The sequence below is a fragment of the Molothrus ater genome, chromosome 2, assembly GCF_012460135.2.
Source record: "Molothrus ater isolate BHLD 08-10-18 breed brown headed cowbird chromosome 2, BPBGC_Mater_1.1, whole genome shotgun sequence".
In the NCBI taxonomy this organism is placed as follows: domain Eukaryota; kingdom Metazoa; phylum Chordata; class Aves; order Passeriformes; family Icteridae; genus Molothrus; species Molothrus ater.
In genome coordinates this window covers 13,777,260-13,797,325 of record NC_050479.2, presented here as the reverse complement: position 1 = coordinate 13,797,325, position 20,066 = coordinate 13,777,260, and the positions used below count along the sequence as shown (strand labels likewise).

At 42.2% G+C, this 20,066-nt stretch overlaps 1 protein-coding gene across 2 annotated transcripts in view; it reads right to left on the bottom strand.

The window, feature by feature from the left end:
* Nucleotides 1–20,066, bottom strand: part of PCYT1B (phosphate cytidylyltransferase 1B, choline) — a 31,916-nt gene that overhangs the window by 3,461 nt on the left and 8,389 nt on the right. Inside the window, exons 2-8 of one of the 2 annotated variants that reach the window (XM_036382405.1) lie at nt 15,866–15,965; nt 14,446–14,562; nt 11,103–11,254; nt 10,111–10,189; nt 6,871–7,013; nt 4,495–4,683; nt 11–326 (exon numbers count right to left, since the gene is read on the bottom strand). In XM_036382405.1, the coding sequence (XP_036238298.1) occupies nt 216–326; nt 4,495–4,683; nt 6,871–7,013; nt 10,111–10,189; nt 11,103–11,254; nt 14,446–14,562; nt 15,866–15,965 (891 nt within the window). In that variant the 3' untranslated portion in view covers nt 11–215. Of the gene's footprint in view, nt 1–10; nt 327–4,494; nt 4,684–6,870; nt 7,014–10,110; nt 10,190–11,102; nt 11,255–14,445; nt 14,563–15,865; nt 15,966–20,066 lie in introns of those variants that run through there. The other variant, XM_036382388.2, reaches the window with a different exon arrangement.

Sequence of the window (20,066 nt, the reverse complement as noted above, 5' to 3'; positions counted from 1 at the left end):
TTGCAGGCTCTATGTTTTGCTTGGAGCTTTATTGTCACTTTTGCTTTGGAAAGCTGAGTGGAGACCTGCCAGAGTTGGTGGGGTGGAAGAGCCACCTCTGCAGTCAAGCAATCTGCTACACTAAAGCAAGTGCCTCTAGTCTTTAGCAGCAATGTGGCCTTGCATCACGCTGGGTTACGGAAGACATGGTGTGTGCTGTGCAGCTGCTGCAGGCTTCACATGGGAAGTGCCAAATCCGAGTGCCCTGCTGCTCCTCCTGGGCATGGGGAGTAAGAGGCCTCAACCTTGGCTGCAGGACTGGCAGTTGAGTCACAGGCGATGCTTGGCTGAAAGGAAGATCCAGCCCCGACAAAGTTAAGTTACCACTCAGGTCTGAGAGGAAAATACTTGTGCAAAATGTATGGGTTTGCCTGTTTTAGCTGAGATCCAGCTTGCAGTTGCCCAGTTTTCATCCTGTTCCCATTCCCCTTCCCTCTGCAGTGACTCTGCCCTGTGCTGACACAGTATCTGGCTGCTCATCTTGCTCTTTCTCCTCCTCTTTGAAACTCAGTATTCCCTGCCAGCAGAGAGGCAGAAGCTGGTTTCTCCCTCAGGTTTCTGGGTGTTTGCTAAATCCCAGGGCTTAAAAATCAAGCACAAATACTGAACTTAGCTGTTCCTCTGTGAGCTCCCTTTCCTAATTTACATCTTGATCACATTAGCCTTTATTGACTTAGTTTTAGAGCCTGGATTTCACTGCAGAACACAGTGGCAGAACAGTTCCTGCCTGGAGCTACACTTCTCAAGGCTCTTGAGCAAAAAACCCATGGTGTGTAACCTACCCCTGAACTACTGCTAGGTCCAAGACTTCTAAAATCTCAATAGTTAGCAGATGGTGGTTGCTCCTGATAAATGGTGCCAGGAAGCATTCGGCTGGGGGAGGATTTCTGCAGCTGAGAGCTGCAAGGATGTCACCAGGGCTGGCAAAGCCCCAGAGCCTGTTTGTAATTCAGTGGTAGGGGTGCAAAATTTCTCTTGAGATCACATAAATTTGAGGTTCTGCTGGCTTGTTTCACCCTCTCACTGAAGATAATCCCCAACAAAAAAAAACCCATGTTTGATATGAAATATATTTTTTTCCTGGCCAATCAAAATACTTTGACTTCCTTCTGTTGTCACTTCTAACACCTCAGTGGCACAGTGGTGCTTTGTGGCGGTGTGGTGGCAGTGCTGGAGGACACCCAAGTGCCCCAGCCTGGCTTGGCCTGCACCATCCCACGTGGCAGGGAGTACTTGACTGTGCCTTAGTGACAGAGGCCAGGTCTGGAAAGGAGAATCCCACCTTCCTGCTAAGTCCCTCAGCCAGGCTGCAGGACACCTGCTTCCCAGGCCTTCAGGGAAGAGTTCGTTGCTGAAACAACTGATGCACTCACACCTTGAGCAGGGCAAGGGCCCAGCCCCTCCACGTTGCCTCCTGCATTAGAGCTGGAACCACCAGGCTGCTGGCTAAAAGCACAGCTCTGCAGGAGGAGGAGGTGGTGTCACTCACCTGCCTCAGAACACCTTTCTCTCCAGCTGTGCCCTAGCAGGGTCAGTAAGCCATGCCCTTTGCAGGCAAGGAGCTCCTTGGGCCATTGGGTGCTGAAGAAGTAGAACAAGTGTTAATGGCTTCCTTGGAGGGTTAGACAAGGCTGGATGCACTGTGGTCCTTTACCACAGGTAGGGAAATAGTTCCAAAGCCTTGACTCAAGCAAGTTCAGGTACACCCAACCAGTTTAGGGTTTGTCTTTGGCAAACTCGCAACTGGGAAAAATACTTTGCCTGTTTCTGAATTTTACTGCCTGTATGTTGATACCCCTTGGCTTTACAAAGCAAGTACCAGCTGGGTGTCTGCTTTTGAGCTTCTGATGGTTCCAAGGCCACTTCAGGTCCAGGCTGCAGACAGGTGGTGTGGCCTGAACACCATCCCCAAGTTCCAGCTGCAACCTGTCTTACCTGAGCCCCTGATGATGTCTGAGGTGTGTCAGCTGTTTGGAAGGCAACCTTCCCCAAATATCCCTGTGTGCTGAGCTGGGGGAAGCCAGCCCCTTGAAGGGACACCTCATCTGAAGGGACACTTCTGAGAGAGACTGGCACAGAAACCCTGCCCTGTGAGCTGTGCTTTCTCTCCTCTGCCCTCAGCTGTAGGTGCCTGTTGTACATGTCTGAGAGGAGCTGGAATGGATTCCTGCACCCTGGAGTGGTGTCTCTGCCATCAGGCCCTGTGTGCCAGACTGTGTGGTGGTCCTGTCTCACATCACAGAGAACTTTCATGCCACACTAATCATTGTTTCTGACCTCTCTGACTCTCTTGCAGAAAACATATGCACAGGGGGATTGCACAGGTGGGCAAAATTGCCAATGAATTACAGACATCCAGACATCTGAAACTGACATTTTGACCTCTTTCACGAGCAGGCATTTTTCTGTGGGTTACATAGCCCTTACTTTTAGAAAATTGATGCTAGCATAAAGTATATTATAATAATTATTTGTGAAATAATAATAGCATATTAATGGCATGCAAATTACTGATCTAGGAATCCAGCATGCCCATAACGATTCCTGTACTTTTAATGTCAACATTAAAAGCAACTTCTAACTAACAGTGATAAGGCAAATTAGCACTAATAACAGTTTTGACACTAATAGTAAGTTATCATTTTTTTAAAAGTCTTTCCTGTTGCCAAGGCTCAAACTGATTTTTAAAAAGCTACACCACCTCTCAGCTTGCTGTCACTGATGCTTTTCCGACAACACTGTGAAGAGATTTCACTCCTCTTGTTCTTAGCAAAGGTCCCTGTGATTGTGCCAGACTTCCTACTCTGTGGTCAAACACTACTCAGGGAACAAGAGTTTCTAATTTTAAAAGACATATGCAGAGCACCTTTTCCTTAATTCAATTTGGTAAAATGTTTTATCAGCAAAGGTTTTTAAAAATGCCATTAGTATGCACTGTTGAGTGGGCAGAGCCAGGAAATAGGATCAATGCTTTTGAATTCCTTCCCTGTCTCTGCACAGCTAAACTTCTCTCACCTCCTGTGAATTTCACATACTCTGTTAGCATCAGCTTTAGTTATTCAGCACATATGGCCAAAGGACCATCCCATAGGGGGAACACACACCAAGCTCTGTGGGCTAACTCACAGAGGAAGCTCATCTGGATGTGGACAATGTAGGTAAACCAGAAGAGTTGCCTTCTTGCCCTCCCCCAGGAACATGCCAGTGTCACTGAACAATCTGTTATAAGTTCACTGCTCGTGTGGCTGGGGCCCGTGTTGGTAAGTGATCACTGCCTTTGGGTGGACAGAAGTAGCTGTATGATAACAGCCTCTGTTCTGAAGCCTCCACAACCTAATTTTGTGTTTTTCTCAACAGAGTGGTAATCAACATGGCAAGTCAGTGCAAAGATGAGAACTGCAGTAAGAGGCAGGCACTGCATGACTTGGTAGCACTGAGTTGTGACACAGCACTGATGTGAGCTACTTAATTCACAAAAGCTTTGTGACTCTTGCTACGTGTTTGTTTACAAACAAAATACCTGCCGAGTTCCTTCCAGCAGAAGGTGCCTTTTTCACTCAGAGTTTGCAACCAGAGCAGTGTGTCTGAGATGGTGCCTGCACTGGAGGGTCTGGGCTTTCATCCCAACACAGACAAACTCTACATTCAATTTCAGCTTTGTTACTGGTTTCAGTGCAGCAAAGAAAAGTCATAGAAGCAAACAAAGCTTCTTGAGGTTTGGCAAGCTGTCAGAACTGACAGATGGGGGCCAGGACTCTTCTGGGGCTCTGAAGTGTCACCAGCTCACCACTCAGTGCATGAGTTTGGTCTGAGCAGATTTCTCTCCAGAAAGATGCTGTTGCAAATTCTGAACTGCCTTTCCAAGGCACTTGGGGACCTTTAGTAAACGGCTCTGTGAAGGCAGCACATCCCAAGGAGAGCTTTGTAAGTGCTACAGTCCCACCTCAACCTTCCCTGCTATCAGTTAGAGGAGCCTGAACCTGACAAGTAAAATAACTTCTTGGAATTTTTATCAGCAGTTTTTGAAGTTAGAAAATTATAATCTTCTACTGCTGCATACAGACCAGGAAGAGAACTACTGAAAACCTTTCCAGTGGTTCTGTTTTTCCTCACTACCTCCAGTGTACATCCCTGATGTAGGAGTGGTTGCATTTAATGCTAACAGTACCAACAGACTGTGTTGTGTGGTGCTGCGATGCAGCTCTGCTGAATGCAGTATTAAATTCATCATCACACCTTCACAAAATACAGATATCCCAAACAAGCAACAGCCAGAAGCAGCAAATCCTGCTGTTGCAGTATTGGTATGCATTAATGGCTTCAGCAGCCAGGTTTGCCATTACCCTGCTGTGCTGCCTTTTGAGACAAAGTCTGCAGCAAAAGTATCTGCTCTTCACCTGTGTTAGAGAAGAGAAATAAAAACACTCAGACTTCCTGGGATGGCAGAATACCTACCCAAGCTCCATCAGGTCCAAACAGCTCTAAAAAGTTGCCAATAAATTCCCTGGACTTTTCTTCCCATTTCTGAATGAGGTCATGGCTCTTCTCTTCCACCTTGTAAACAAATTCTTTTGACTTTTCCTCCACATTCTTGACTTTTTCTTTCATTTTGTCCACTTGGTTTTGAAAGCGATATTTCTTCTCCTGTTTTAAAAGTGTGGTCAATGATTAATGAAAAACTTAGAAATAATTAGCTACAGACAGTTGAGAAGAAGAAAAAAAAATTGCATTAATGCATCCTAATATATATGGCCTTGGTTAGCTATTCCCACATTATTTTTATAAAGGCAAGGTTATCATTTGTGGAATGAAATGCAGAAGGTACATACTGAAAAGGTTTCTAGCGTGATTACTGTGTTAAAGCCACTACCTGAATCTTTGTCTATTTTCAAACTGAATGCACTTTGAAATTGATATGAATCTTGTGAAGGACGTGAGTGGGAAATTAACAGCTCAAACTTAAGAGTAGGCAAAAGGTAAATCTCCCTATGTTCCCTAGCAAATGCTGCTGACTTGCCAGCCTGGATGTCTACTTGGACTAAAATGTCTCTTTGGGTGGATTTCTGCAGAGCAGAAGGAAAACTCTCATAAATTCTGAGCCTGGCTTATACAGGAGCTTCTGGCTGCAACAGAGATGTGTGTAGGCCAATGGCTTGTGGCCAGCAAACTTCACAGAAAGGAGAGAACTCCTAATTGCTAAGTCATACTGAAAAAAAGAGAGAGAAGATAATATTAGGGAGCTCCTGGAAAAAGCTTCTGAAATACTTCAGGAATAAAGAGCTTTTGTCTTGAAATGCTTATGTGCTTGGTACAAGCAAATAACAAAGGCTGTGCTCTTGAAGGTGTAGTGGTCTGTGTAGAAGCGCATATCACTATTGGCTTTTAATTTTCTGTTAACTCCATTTAATGGCCACTTGAATTTATTTTAAAAAAGCAAGCACTGGGGGTTTATTCTAGCTCACAAATCACTAGAAGAACTGTCTTTGCAAGCCACAAGCACAAAAAAATATCCCCAAGGTCCAAAGAAACCTTACTTCCTCTGTACCTAAAGGATGATCAGCTCTTTAATGAGGAAACCAGTGCCCTTCTGCAAACAAGACCAGTGCTCTTGTGAAATCCTGGGGATTTCATTTTGAGGTGAACAGCCTCCAGTACAAATCAGTACTTCTGCATTTAAATTACTGCAAGCTAAACAATCATTCCAGGAGGTTCTTCAGGAGACATCATAGTGTGAGATGGGGGCAAGCATGACTTATGCAACAGTATCTTAACCTCACAGCTGCTCAAGGATAAATTTAGGATAAATTTGAGAATCTCCAAGGCATCCAGCATGCCTTAATTTAATGGATATTTGCAATAGTGATCTTTCTGAGTGGAGTACTTATAAGCAAGATTTTCTACAGGTGTAGAAGACTCAAAAAAAGCACAGTGAAATAAATATTTATGCCCTGTGATCTGGGGTTTATCTGCCAGCTTCAAAATAAGAAAGAGATAAACTCTAATGAAATGACACAATTCAGTCCTTCACAAGGGAGTTTCCAGGCTCCAGGGAGGGAGGTGGGAAGTCCTGCTGTGAGCCATCTCAGAGATCACAACAGAGTTTTCAGTTACATGGGTTATCTTGAGGTCTTAAGTCAAGACTTGAAACAGAAAATGAAGGAGGTGAAGTCTGATTTCCGTGAAGTGTTTACTTCTCATTGGAAGGGCAGGTCTGTATGTGGAAGATGAATAATCTGAGCCATCCTTTCACATGGCTCTCCTGCCATTGTGGTTTCTGAGCTCTACAGCAGCATCATTTATGTACCAGCTTCCTAGCATACTTCCTTGGCTTTTGAAAACCATTTTAACTTTCCCTAGTAATTTCACTGCTGCTCTGTGATTGGCTTTGTTAGGGCTTTTGGTTTTTTGGTGTTTTTTTTTTTTTTTTGGTTTTGTTTTTTGTTTGTTTGTTGTTTTGTTGGTTTTTTAATCCTATCACATTGTAGAGAAACTTTGGATCTCAAAATCCATGCTCTCTGGGCTGCCTTCTTGGAATAGGAATATAGAAAGAAACCATGTCTTGGGTGAATGGTTGAGAAGCTTCTGGTGGAAGGGTGGGCTCCTTCCTAGTGTGTCATTGTCACCTATAGCTCAAGGAGGAAAGGGGAGCAGCACCTTTGTTAGAAGTGTAAGATGAAAACTAAGCTGCTAATTAATAGGAGCAATTAAAACTACTCTCAGCTTACCAGTGTCTTTTAAATTAAGTTCTTTCCAGCTCTTTTAAAAGCAGCATGAGGAAGATATAATTTCTTAACCTTTCCTTTACATTGAGAGTGTTTGAGGAGCACTCACGTTGATGAAGCTGACGTTCAGCTCCTTGGCGGTGTAGCCTCGCTGCAGGTTGCGCCGCGCGTACACGTCGTAGTCGCGCACGATGCGCGTGATGATGTCCGATGTGGAGATGCCTTCGGTTCTCTGCGTAGGTACAAACATTCCTGAGCAAAGTGGGAAAAGAGAGCCTGCTGATAAAGCTTGGCAGGACCAGGCACTGTGGCACATAGCTGAGGATGAACTTAAAAATGCCTGACAAAGGTAAGAGGCTTGCAATTCTGCCTTATTCCGAGTTCTCTCCTGTTGTTCCTGTCTGAGTTTGGGGAAGGCAAGGTTGCTATACTACTCATTTTTCTCTCAAGTCTTTAGAAAGACTAAAATTTCCCTCTGTACAGTGTCAGCTGTGATGTGGAAGTTATTAGACTGGCAGGGGCTCCTGAGCCAGGAAGGCCAAGCTTCACAGCTGTGGCCAATTCACTGAGCAGTTCTTTCCATAAGCACAGCCCTTATTTAATGTTATATAAAGGAGCAGGGACGTTTGCTGCTCTCCTTTATTTCCACTCTTGTGCTTTACCTGACAGTCTCTGTTCTGCTGAGTAGAACAGACCAGCCTCTGGCCTTGACAAAAGCCAGGAAAAAGATGCATTACAGTTAACTGGAAACACCCTGGAGGTGCCAGTGGTTTGTAACAGAAAGATGAAGTGTCATGTGTATGAAGTGTAGTGTTTCGTGTCCATCCAGCCATGCCAGTGGCTGCATAACCATCCTCCCTGCTCTGACAAATCAGTCCCTAAGAAAACTGGCCATTTATCAATACTGCCCATGTTTTCCTCAACACAACTGAGATATATGTAGCTTTCTAATTGCTCCCCTCCAAAGGAGGAGCACCTGAACTCTTACTGCAATTCACAAATGAATAGTAGCAGAGTGCAGGCACACCTTGGTTTAGTAGTTATTTAGGGCTACAAAAAAAATTGCTACTCTCACTTATACGTAATTGCAACATGAAGCTGCTGATGAAAGAGAGAGAGAAGATTGGAGATGGTTTGGGAAAAGAAAGTAGTGCTTTGTCTTAAAATGGTGTTATAGCTCCTGGCAAATTAATCCTCACACGTTCACTTAAAGTAAGCAGGCATTGGTACCTAATTTTACAGGGCTGGAAAAAGACTCAGAGAAGGAACCAAGAAGCTTAGCAGCCTCTTGTGACTAAATGCTATGTGATATTTTTTCTTTCTGATCTCTAATTAATACTCTGCTAAAAAAATAGATTACTTTAATCATGAGCAGATATGCTTCCCTGACTGTTGGTTTTCAGGCTTCCACCAGTCACTCAGGAAACTATTTTTGGAAGCAATGAAACCCACTTTGGGCCAGAAACCTTTATAGATAAGAGTTACAAGAATACATGGACAAAATCCAAACCCCACCTTTGTTAAGCTGAAAGTGGAACTGTAGGTGGGCATTATCCTTAGTCACTGACTTTGCTTTCATCTGCTTCATGTGTTGGACTGATCCATGTTTTCCAAGCTAATTGTTCACAGATGTGCACAATTTCAGTCAGTGCACTGTTACCCAGCTCACCAGTGCCCATATGCCCTCCCATCCACTGAAGGTAGTGGGGAATTGGGAGCCCATGAGAATCTACCCAAGGAGCTCCCTGCTTCCCATCTACTTTTCTGCTCTCCAACAACCTGATGTGGAAAAATGGGAGTACTGGAACTATGGAAAAATGTGCAAATGCATCAATAGCCCTGGTCTATTTCAAACAAAACCCCTGGGAGAAAGGGGAAATTCATTATTGTAATAATGCTGCTCTGGAGCATTAGGGACTCTAACAGCACTAGATCTCAAAACTCATCACAAATAAGTTAACATTATTCCCAGTTTATACATAGCAAAATTCAGCCATACAAGACCCAAGATGCTTCTCTGGTATCTCATGGTGACAGACACAATGGACCACAGCTCCCTGAAGCTGCAAGTCTGTACTCTCTTCTGCCAAGTTGGAGTTTCTCATTGGGTTGTGTGTGCACTGTGCCCATGCTCAGTGACAGCAGACAAGGGTGTGTCAGGTTTGGGCACTCTCACACCAAGTCTGGTAATGATCCAGTGACACCAAGAGTTCCTGTTGTGCTGTCCTGTGCACTCAGCACCTTACAGAAGAAAAGTAAAATAGCTGCCTATCCAGCACATGTTCAGTATGTCTCCTGGTGACCCATTCTTACCGGAGGGACCTTTTTTCACTGCCTACTGAAGGAAGCTGGTGTTGGCTCTGAAACTATAGAACAGTCATTCCCAAAGGAGGGCTGTGAGTCTGATACCACAGGGAGGTTCACAAGTGGAAAAAGATCAAGAACTGCTGCCATAAAAAGCTTATTCCTTCAGCTCAGGTCAATAGCTGGTCTATGGCTGTCATAGTATAGTTTGAGGTCACTTTGCATGGCATAAGACCATCAGGCAGATTGCTCTGGAATTTTTTCAAGCCTCCAATATACATGTTTATGCAGAACAGAGAGGCTGGATTTGCCAAGGCTCAAAGCAGGATCTCGAGGGAGCAGCAGCAGAAGGATGTGATTTGTTCCTCCTCTTTCCACTGTTCACTCTATTAGGCTAGCTACTACTGGCAAGCAGTGGCTTAATGTTATCTCCTCAAATTCATCTGCCTTCAACTGAAGAGACACAAATTCCTAATGAGTTCAGCATCTTCATGTTCAATGTAATGGTATCAACCAAACTGCTAAATGGTCATGGGAAATTAATTACTCTGATACTGATTTAAACACTCTGCCAGTGTAATGAAAAGAACCCTCAGTGCAAGTGGATCCTAATGGCTCCTGAAGGTTGCCTGTGCTTACCCATATTTAGGACTGGGATGTGTCAAGGAGGTGTCAGTTTGTGGTTATCAAGAACTGAATAAAGTTGGCTGGCCTGCTGTGGGAACTGAACTCATTTTCATCCATTCAAAATTCTTAGTCAAGAAAATAGTTAAAAAAAACAATTGTCAAAAACTGTTTTAAAAATGCAGATGGGTCTATTTTGTGCTAGATCTGAATGGTTTTCTTGGGGTTATGGCAGGAATTCAGCCAAGGATGTCCTCTGAGGTTTTCTTTCTGCTCAAGTCAGCAGTACCTACCATTAGGGTGTAAGACAATGTGATACTACCTCTATTGCTCCTCTCCCAGCAGTTCTGGTTAAAAGGCAATAAAAGAATGTGAGCTGAGGCTGAAAAGGAAGGTGCTAAAAATGTGAAGTTGCCCTTACCTGCCTCCTTTATGTGTTTGTATACGTCATCCGATCCAGCGGAAGAGTAGGGGATGTCATCGTGTGCTACGAAGTCAATCTGCCAGGGAACAGAAGAGGAATCACATCACCAGCACCAGATTTTGGTTCACTGGGGGATTGTTACAGAGAGTTATCCCTTTTCTTGACTTTAGCTAACTTGCTTTTGACATTCTCATCCTAAAGCCGTCACCTAGTGGATTGTACTAGATTTGGGCCTGCAACTGCTGTGTTGTATGATCAATTATAAAAAACCAGAAATCTTCTCTCCAAAAGCACTGCCACTACCTCATCACTCTGACTGGCTCAGTGTGATATGCAGTACAAAACCCAAGACACAGGCTCCTGCTTTTATTCCTACTGCAAAAGTAACTGGTGAAGCCTTGGCTTTCAAAACCATGAAGGCAGGATAATTGATGTTGGGTCCTTAGGGCTGTGCATATATACATGTATACCTAGTACTGTCATGCTGTCCTTCTGTCACCCAGTGATGTATACACTAAAATACATCCCACTTAATTATGCTTTTGTTAAGATTCATATGTGTTGCAAGGCAATCAATAGCATGTAAAACACTCTATCCTGCCTTTTAGAGGGCACATGGTATTTTTACATATTGCACCTGTTGCCATTAATAAGAATCATGTCTTTAATTTAGGACTTCAGTCACTAGGTGACAACTTTCCTGGTTTACCATCTCCTTTTCTGAAAGTCAATTTATCAGTAATTTTTTCAGTGTTATTTTACCTTTCAAAAATCACAGTAGAGAAATCATCTCAGCATATTGAGAAAAAAAGGCAAAATAAACATCATGTTTTCTGACAGAGATGGAGGCAAGGAATGCTAGGTACCTAATTTCAGCAACTGGAATTAACTGAATAAAATAATTTGCTCCACTTAATAGAATTTCAGACTTGCTCATTCTCAACTGTCAGTCTACAAAGGGGAAGGGGGAGACAAGGGAACAAAGGTACCTTATGTTTTTCAAGGAACTCAGGTGTCAATGTCCAGGGTGCATCTCTGATGACCTCATCCACATAACGACAGTGTCTGAGCGCTTCGTATCGCTCCGTTTCATTCATCACAGTGAAGCCTTTGAATTTATGAGTTAAATCATCACTGCAAACTAAAATATAGAAGTATGAGCAAAATGGCTCCACATTCAGTAAAATTAGCATGACCAGGAGTTGATTATTCTAGGTAAATCCATCAAGCACTTAGTTATTAGCTTAGCAATTTTGGGGGGTGTTCTAGGGCATCTAAGAGTTCTGCTTGGAGTTGGCAGATACAACTGTGTAATAATGAGACAATCTTCTCCTTCTGGAGCTGCAGCCAGAGGCCAAGTATGGTATTTTAAGACACTTCAGGTGGGATCCTTTACATGCTAAGGTAAACCAATCCCACTCTTAAATGGAGATTTCATGGGCTGTGATATTCCAGGGGTGATGGCCAATGCTTTGAAACCAAACAAACAACACAGCGTGCTTTGTGAGCACAATCACAGAGTGCTTACTAACTTCAGGTATCACAAAATGGTCGAGGCAGGAAAACCACTTGACATCACCTAATCCAAACCCCCTCCTCCCAGCACAGTCAACTGCAGGTTGCTCAGGGCCATGTCCAGTTTGGTTTCCAAAGATGGAGACCCCTCAGCCTCTCTGGGCCTCCACTTCCTGCTTTTTATTTTTATATAAACAACACTCTAAAAGGTAAATTTGCCAACAAAGCTCAAAATCACAGTGGGACAGTTTCTCATTAAATAAATCCTGATGGAAAACAAGTAATAGAAAACTTTATAGGAATCTGTCTCCAAGCTTAGCTTTGAGTTCAGCAGGTTTCACAGAAAGGAGAGTAAGGCTTGTGCCATGTTCAAATGGAAAGCTGCTGAAGGAAGCCCCAAGGAAAGGACTGGGAGAAGCCATATACTCTAGTGAAATGAGCAGATTAAAGGTCCAGAAATCCTGCACCTTTAACTCTGGATGCACCAATACTTTGTCACATTGCTTTTAAAATGAGGGGCAGCAAGACCCACATTACCAGAGGACTGTAAAAGTTAGGTATTGTCTTTCTACCCACATAACATTGTGTAAAAACCAGTGACCTTCTCCACCACCACCTCTTTCCAACATTACATCTACAACAGTCATTTGACACCCCACATGGAATAATGTGATACCCGTTTATAGCTGGGTTGCCAGTGGTTGTCCTTCACCACAGGTCAAACCTGTGCCTTTGGATCTTTGTCTGTAAATGTACTTGACAAATGATAGATGTAACATTACCAGTGCCGCAGTGAAGTGTGAGAGCAGCCCTACAGTTGCTGCTTCTTTCTAATTTGAAAACATCAACCTATCAGGCAAGGTGCTGGCAAAGATACAGCCTTTTCTGAGATGTGAAATGGATGTTCTTGCTGTGATGGTCATTAAGGACTTTCAAAGTAGGAAAAATGTAGAAAGGCATAGATAGCCCTGAAGCTTGTGCAAAATTCAAAGCCACATAATAATATACGTATGAATTTCAGCAAGCAAAATGCTACTCTGTCCTATTATGTCAGTTTTGATGCCTGCTGACAAGAAATTTAATGGTGATCAAAGCATTTTCAGGAGAAAAATCCCTTCAGAGACTGTACTTGTATTTATTTACAGCCTTTATGACATCTTTAGGCAACCCTCTCCTGGAAGAAAAAGTCTACTGAAATTATTGGGAAATAGTAATTTTTGCTTGAATTCTGAAGAAAGGTTTGATTTTATTTTCTGATTACTATTTGTTCATGTACAATGCAGACACAATATCTTACTTTGTACTTCTTTTGAATCTGTCATCCTGCTCTAATAACTGATTTGGGAAGGTATAAATGTCCATTTTAAAAAGAAAAGTGATCTTAGGTCTAAATAATTGTCTTCACAAGAAAAATAGAAGGGGCTTGTTGTGATGCCCACAAAGACATATGACACCGGTGCTTTTGCAGCACAAATTTTATGTGGGTGTGGGAAGGTGTCCATTTTTTAAACATGCTAACACACAGTGCCTTGCTGGGAGAAGGTGCTGATGAGTGCTGGCTGCTTTGTCCTTCACACCAAAAATAGGGGCAAAGTGAAGCTATGCCATGAATTTCAAAGGAGCCAGGCTTTTTCCCCAAAGCTCCTTCTCTTATCTGGGGCAAGCCCATATCCTTTGAAAACAACAACAAAATGAACATAACTTGCTTGTTTTTTTAAACCTCACAGTCTTGTGCTTCCACTTGCTGCTTCTGCAAGTTGTCTGGCTCAGCAGGAAACCAGAGAATCCTTAATGTTTCCTTCCTAACAAAGGGACTTGTCCTTTACCTCACAGGAAGCTCCGTGGGAATTGCCACATTTCATAAACTTGAGTAAAACTAAAATACATGTTTATAAAGAGATTTTGGTTTTCCTCTGTGTTGGGTCTTTCCCCCCCACCCCCCGCCCCCGCAACTGTTTGGGACAAATATGCAAAATAATGCACCTTATAGTACCTGAAGGTTGCACTCATGTTCACTGTAAAGCATTTGAGCAGCTGAATGAAGGTTGCTGTGAAATGTTTCTGCGAGGAATATCTCAACCCTGGAGGGGCAAGGAAAATGGAACCAAACTGCACATTTATGAGGCTTCATGAGAGCAGGGCGTGCACAGCCAACTAGGTAGGAAAGAGCCACCCTCCAGTGACTCCTCTGGCACAGGCCAACTGCTGAACAGCTGTTAGCCAGGCACACACCAAGAAAAGAAGATATTCTTAGCCAAAAAAAAAAAAAAAAAAAGGATTAAGAAAGTAACCTGCCTGGGGACACCTGTGAACTGAAATGACATTCCACTCATGACCTACATTTGGGTCTTCAATGACAATGGGCCAGACTTAGCTTCTGTGATGATGCTGAAGACTGGGTCTGGGCCTGGCAGGCAGAGGTCATGGTCTGTGCCTGGCTGGCAAAGGGACTAATGAGCCAGAAATAAATAATGGTTGCTCTCATTCACTCATCTCCATCTTTGAACAATTTTGAGCAAATAACTGAAAAAGGTAAATTATTCATATGGAGCTATTTTAAGCTCAGAGCCCATGCAGGCACCTGCTTTAACTAGAATGGGAATTGTGCCTGTGCTGCTGAGGGCAGAATTTGACTTTTACTTTAATTGATGCAATTGTAAGATGTAATTCAAGGCAAATCACCTATAGAAAGCCCCTGAGTGAAAGCAGCATTCAAGTCATAGTGTATAAACAGCTGGGGGTGGGAGCACAGCAATAACTTTCTGATAGTGAAGCACAGAAGCAAAAATCCAGTGCAATAAATAACTCTGATCTTACCTCCTACTAATAAGTAGCTATTTGGGAATAGAGTTTTGGCTTGCATAAGAGCTCTAGCATGGCCAGCGTGGAAGAGGTCAAATATTCCATCTGCATACACTCTGACAGGTCTGTCAACTGTGGAAAAAGAAACACAACAGTGATTTTTCAGATCTCAAACAAGTTGCACTTAATTCTCCTGGATGGCATTTTGTTCCCAGATCAGATGATTGCACAGATTTACCCCAGTTCTGATATTCAAAAGCCCCACAGGTGAACCTGCAGTTTTTGATACTGCACATTACTTGTTCTTTGTACTCTCTGCTGTTTTCTCTCAGACTTACCCTATTTATTATCATCCATCATCCCCATATTCTAATTTAGCAAAAATGTCATCTTTCTACCTCATTCAGAGTTCCACCATATGTCTTGTTCTTTTCTCTCTGCCTTTCTAATCAGATATGCCTTATGGATTTTTCCCATCATTTCCCTTTCCTTCCCTCTTGCCTTGACTTTTTCCACAGCTTACTGCTATAAAAATCAATTGCTTACCTCCTCTATGCAAACCTTTTACTTCACTTTTTCCAGACTTTCCCCAAGTTCTTCTCTCTAATGAGCCTATAACTTCTCTTTCTCATGCTATCACTCTTATAAATCTTTCTGTACAGCACCTTCAGCAGCAGCCTCCAGAATGAAAAAGGACTTGCTTTCTCAAATGACATGCTTTGCCACCTCCAAGCAAAAGCACAGTGGAGATGAAACCAACAGAGCTCAAACCTCCATGGACTGTGTTTCAGTGACAGCAGAGAGATGTCTCTGCAGTCAGGACATCCAAGGGTCCATGGGAGAGAGAGCACTGTTCCTTGCACAGCTGACTGGAAAGCTGCAGCTTACTCCTATAATGTGGACATACTTTGAAAGCTTATTTTAAATAAGTAGAGTAAGTCAACAGAGCCTTTTAAAAAATAAGCTCTTCAAATATGGGGGGGGCTGAAGAATACATTTGGGACTTCATGTGAAATCATCCTGCTTCCCAGTCCAATCACAGATGCCCAGACAAAGAAATTGGCAAGTAACCTTTAAGGCCACTGAAGGTCTGATGTGATCATCAGGAACATCAGTGAAAGAAAAGTTTTCCAGAGATGAGAATCCAGAAGGTAGCTACTACATAACACAATTTTCATACTGGCTGAAGTGGGCTGGCAAGCCCTCCTTCCAACCAACATCCACAAATACATCAAACTCTAACTTGAAATGTTTTTTCTTGTTGTTTTTCTAAGAGAACTGTAGTTGCTGGTTTCTTCTCCATTACCTGATAGCACTAGACATTAGGCTTTTGCTTTTGAGTAGAAGGCACAAATAATCATTAATTGATGTTTGTATGGAAGAAGCAGTGCTTTGGGAGTGCCCATGGCCTGTGGATGTAGCTCTCTCCACATACCTGGTGTTCCCCGGCGCGCTTGTGCAATGGTCAACTTCTCATGGGGTGCTTGGCACTGACAGCTTGTTTCATCAGCGAATGGAGCAGGTGCCGTCAGAGTCTGGGAGGAGGAAAAAGCACAAAGAAATTAAATTTATTTTCACCACCAAGCAGTTATAAAAGAACCCTTTCATTCTGGCAGAATGCTGTAACCAGACTTCATGCCGGTTTGTTCTCTGGGGATTTTTGCTTTTTGGCCACCCCTGAGCACACACAATTCACACAAGGTACAATGGTGAGGAAAATAAAGCTTTTTAAACATGTCATGTGACTGAATTCTTTGTCTCTTGTTAGAGAAGCTTGGTCATCTTTGAGGTGGGTGAAGGCACACAATTTTTTTGTTTGCAGAACAAAGTCAGGTTGGATGGTGTGAGCAGCTTAACACTTCTCAGTGACTCTGAAGGCCTAAGGAAAAATGTATTCTGTTACCTGTAAGTAACAGCTGGAAAAACTACTTGGGACTTAGAAAGCTGCAAATGAGCCACCTCTTAACAAGCACCCTTTCCTGCCATTGGCATCAGTACAAATAATTGGCAGTGGAGGTTTTTTTGTTGTGGTTTTAGTCAGAATCTCCTATAATTTTGAGGAGCCATTCAAAATAAAGGCAAGGATGCAACCTTAAGTCCCATTTAACAAGAGCTGATTGAGCTGCAACTCCTTTCTGGTCTGACACATTCTGTAATAGTACTAAAACACTCTACCTGTGATCAGAGCACCACAAGGGTACTTGCTCTGAGGAGCTTATAACCTAAAGATACATGAGACAGTGTGAGGATGTGTGAAGACTGACATGGCATTATCTGTCAGGAAACTTGATTACTGAATTTGTATTTTCTGCCCATGTCTATGTAGGAAGTTATCAGCCATCAGACCCTCAGGTATTTATTATCTGCCATATAGTCTGATAGGAAAAACAGCTTCTACAGCTTTTGGCTTGAAATCTTTACAAAAACATAACTGAGTTTTGGTTTGCTTTGTTTTTGAAATGAAGTGGTGGTTGAGAAGGAAATCTGTCACTTGATTTAACTGGGAGGTCATGGCTGTGCAGCTGTGGCTTGATTGGGTTTTGACAGTGACCATTTGATGTACAGTTGTCACACCAGTTTGAGTACCCATGGATGATCATAACAGCATCCATTTCTGCCTTTACACAGTTTTTCAGATTTTTGATGCTGAATGATTAATCACGAGCATTTAGCATTCTTTAGTATCCCTGAGAGACTTTAGGGCATGTCATGCCTAATTGCTGGCTGATCTCTGGGCTCACTGGTTTGTTGCATGGAAAGCTCAGACGACAGTAGTAAAACAACAACAAAGACTTAAAGATTCAGATCAAGTTTAGAGTAGTAAAACAACAACAAAGACTTAAAGATTCAGATCAAGTTCTTTCTGCTGATTTGCTATTCATTTTGTTTACTACAAGTAAGGCAATTTTATGTAGGTTTCTTTCTTTTCCTTTCCATTTTTCTTTCCTTATTTTTTTCCCATACTCTCAAATGTTAAAGGAAATCATCATCATTAGCATCTTCATGATGAAAATCACAGCACCTCTGCATAGACAAGGTTAAAAATGGAGAAACTATTACCAAGCCCAAGTTTCTGTCTGGGTTTCATGGAGGGGAACTGTTCATCAGGCCACCCACGCTGCACAGTGTAGAACATTACACATAATCATACAGTGCCAGCTCTTTCCTTTATTTTCTAAATACTGTCTTTTTGCTTCTGGCTTTGCTATTGCTGGGTGCTAATCTGTCTTTATATCTCCAAGAAAAGTCAAGTTACACGGCAGTCCATACAGCCTGGTTCCTGCTGAGATAAAGAGGAAGGCAGAAATGTTAAAACAATAATGGCTATGGTCTGAGCCCTGCAACTGGTAATCAGCTCCTAGCTTGGCAGAGGTTGTTTCCTTGAAGGTTATTTGAAGAAAATAGACCTGGTTTGCAGGAAGATATCTCTTTTTCCCCTCAGGCAAACACAGTGGTGCTTTTCATCCATGTAACCACCTTTGTAACACTGAGATTTTTCTTTCAGTCTCTGCTCAATGGAGAACAACCTCTATCAGCTTCCCATCGGTCCAGCTTTTATAAATATTTGTCATTAAAGCTCACTTTACAGATCAGGGCTTAGAACCAGACCTGTCAATATTCCCTCTACTCTCTGATCTCACAGTTACTAGATATGAAAATACATCACATGCAATATATTAAAATCAGCCATATTCTGTCAAAACTGAACAGAGAAAAGCATAAACACCATGTGCTGACAGATGAAAGCTATAGCAATAGCTTCCAAATGACTACTCACTACTATTTTATTTTATCTGTCCTAGAAAAATTATTGCTAAGCTTAAGAAAAACATCTTATGAGTAAAATGAGACCATTTGGTTTGTATAAAAGCCCATAAGAGAAAATATTTCAAGAAATTATTAAAACCCAGAAATAATTTATCAAACCTTTTCAGTTTGTATATATAATTACTTGTATTCTTTCCAGTTTCTTGATGGTAAGAATTAGAATTGTGAGAAAACAGCAAATAATGTATATAGCAGCTTTTCATTTTGGTTAATCCATTAAATTTCTTTTGGAAGTTTGCTATAGTTTTGCCAACAATCATATGGTTAGACAAAGACTTTGTCTTTCTCTGATAGGTTTTCCCTTCATCTCTGCCTTCCTCATATTCTAGGCATTTACATTTTGCAATTACTCAAGCAAGGGAAATTAGCCTTGTATTTTGGACCAAGGTAAGCTCCTGAGACCTGCATCATCCTGTAGTAATATGTGAGAGAAAGCTTATCACATGTCACAAATGGAGAAGTCATTGTTATACTAGGACTTATTAATGATATTTACTTCAGAAGATGATAAAAAGCTCTTGCAATAAGAGTATTGTTTCCTGGAAATTAAGACACAGCATTCAGTAAAATGAGGGTACAGGAAATCATCATATTTGGTAACCCTTGCATATCAGAAGCTGTTCATTCTATGAGAAGTTTAAATAGTGTCTTACTTGCTTTCTAGGAAATTTGCAGAAGAACTGAATGATACTCAGTAAACATCAGAACACTAAAAGATGTAAGGTGGATAATGGGGGCTTTCCCAGCAAGCACCTCACAGCCCCACATGCACCAGCAATGTCTTTGTAACCCACAGCTCTATCTGGTGAGAAGACCACAGTGTGGTTGGCATCCCTGAGCTGGCTCTGGGGCCAGGACACTTCATGAAGAAACCCCACATGACAGCTAGAAGCACCTTATTTTCAGGTGTATCTTGAAGCTGCCTTTTTATTATCTCTCTTCACAGTCTCTTAAGTTACTGTAGCCCTTTAACTTAGCTCCTAGGAATAAGATAAACACTCATGCTTGTCTTTCTAATGATTAAAAGGAAAGTTGATGGTGATTTGTAGAGAAAGAGGAGTCCTGAAATAACAAGGTCAAGGACATAAGCACCTCCACACGCTCTCTTTTGATTACAACCTGTTGTGTTATTGCTTGCTTGCTTCTCTGTGTTTGGTAGTTGGGCTGGGTTTTTTACACAGAAGCAAGGAAGACAGAAGCAAGGAAGACAGAAACATTCTTTTAAGTAGGTAAATGTAGACCCATCCAAGACATAATGCACCTGCCTTTATACCTCTGCCTGCAGGGTGACTGCAGGAAATACATCTAATGGAAGGGACTACTGCTTTTTTTTTAATTCATGCAACTACAGTACCTTCTCTCCTCCTCTTGGTGAAGTTGCATTGTCATCTAAGATTTTGCCATCAACAAAGATCAATGAAATTTCCAATCATGCACAGCTACAGAGGCAACACCTGATAAAGCAGGCTGGGCCTGTGCTAATGAAAGAATGAAACTGGCAGGGAAATTCTGTGGGAGGTCTGATGCTGTAACCACCTTCTGTCTCAGAGGCAGGATTTAAAACAGGTAAGTGATTTCACTGGAACAAATAACGTGGGTAAGGTCTACTCATATGAGGAACAATTATTTTGGGAACCTGCTCCTGATGTTGGGAAACAATAACTACAGAGCAGGAAACAATGACATCAGTTCAAGGAATATTTAAGAAAAAGCCCAATCAAAACTACTGAAAAGTAAGTATACGTGCCAAGTTTCTGAGGTATGAACACTTTTTGTAAGTGGAAAGGCCACGTTAAGGACCTGCCAAG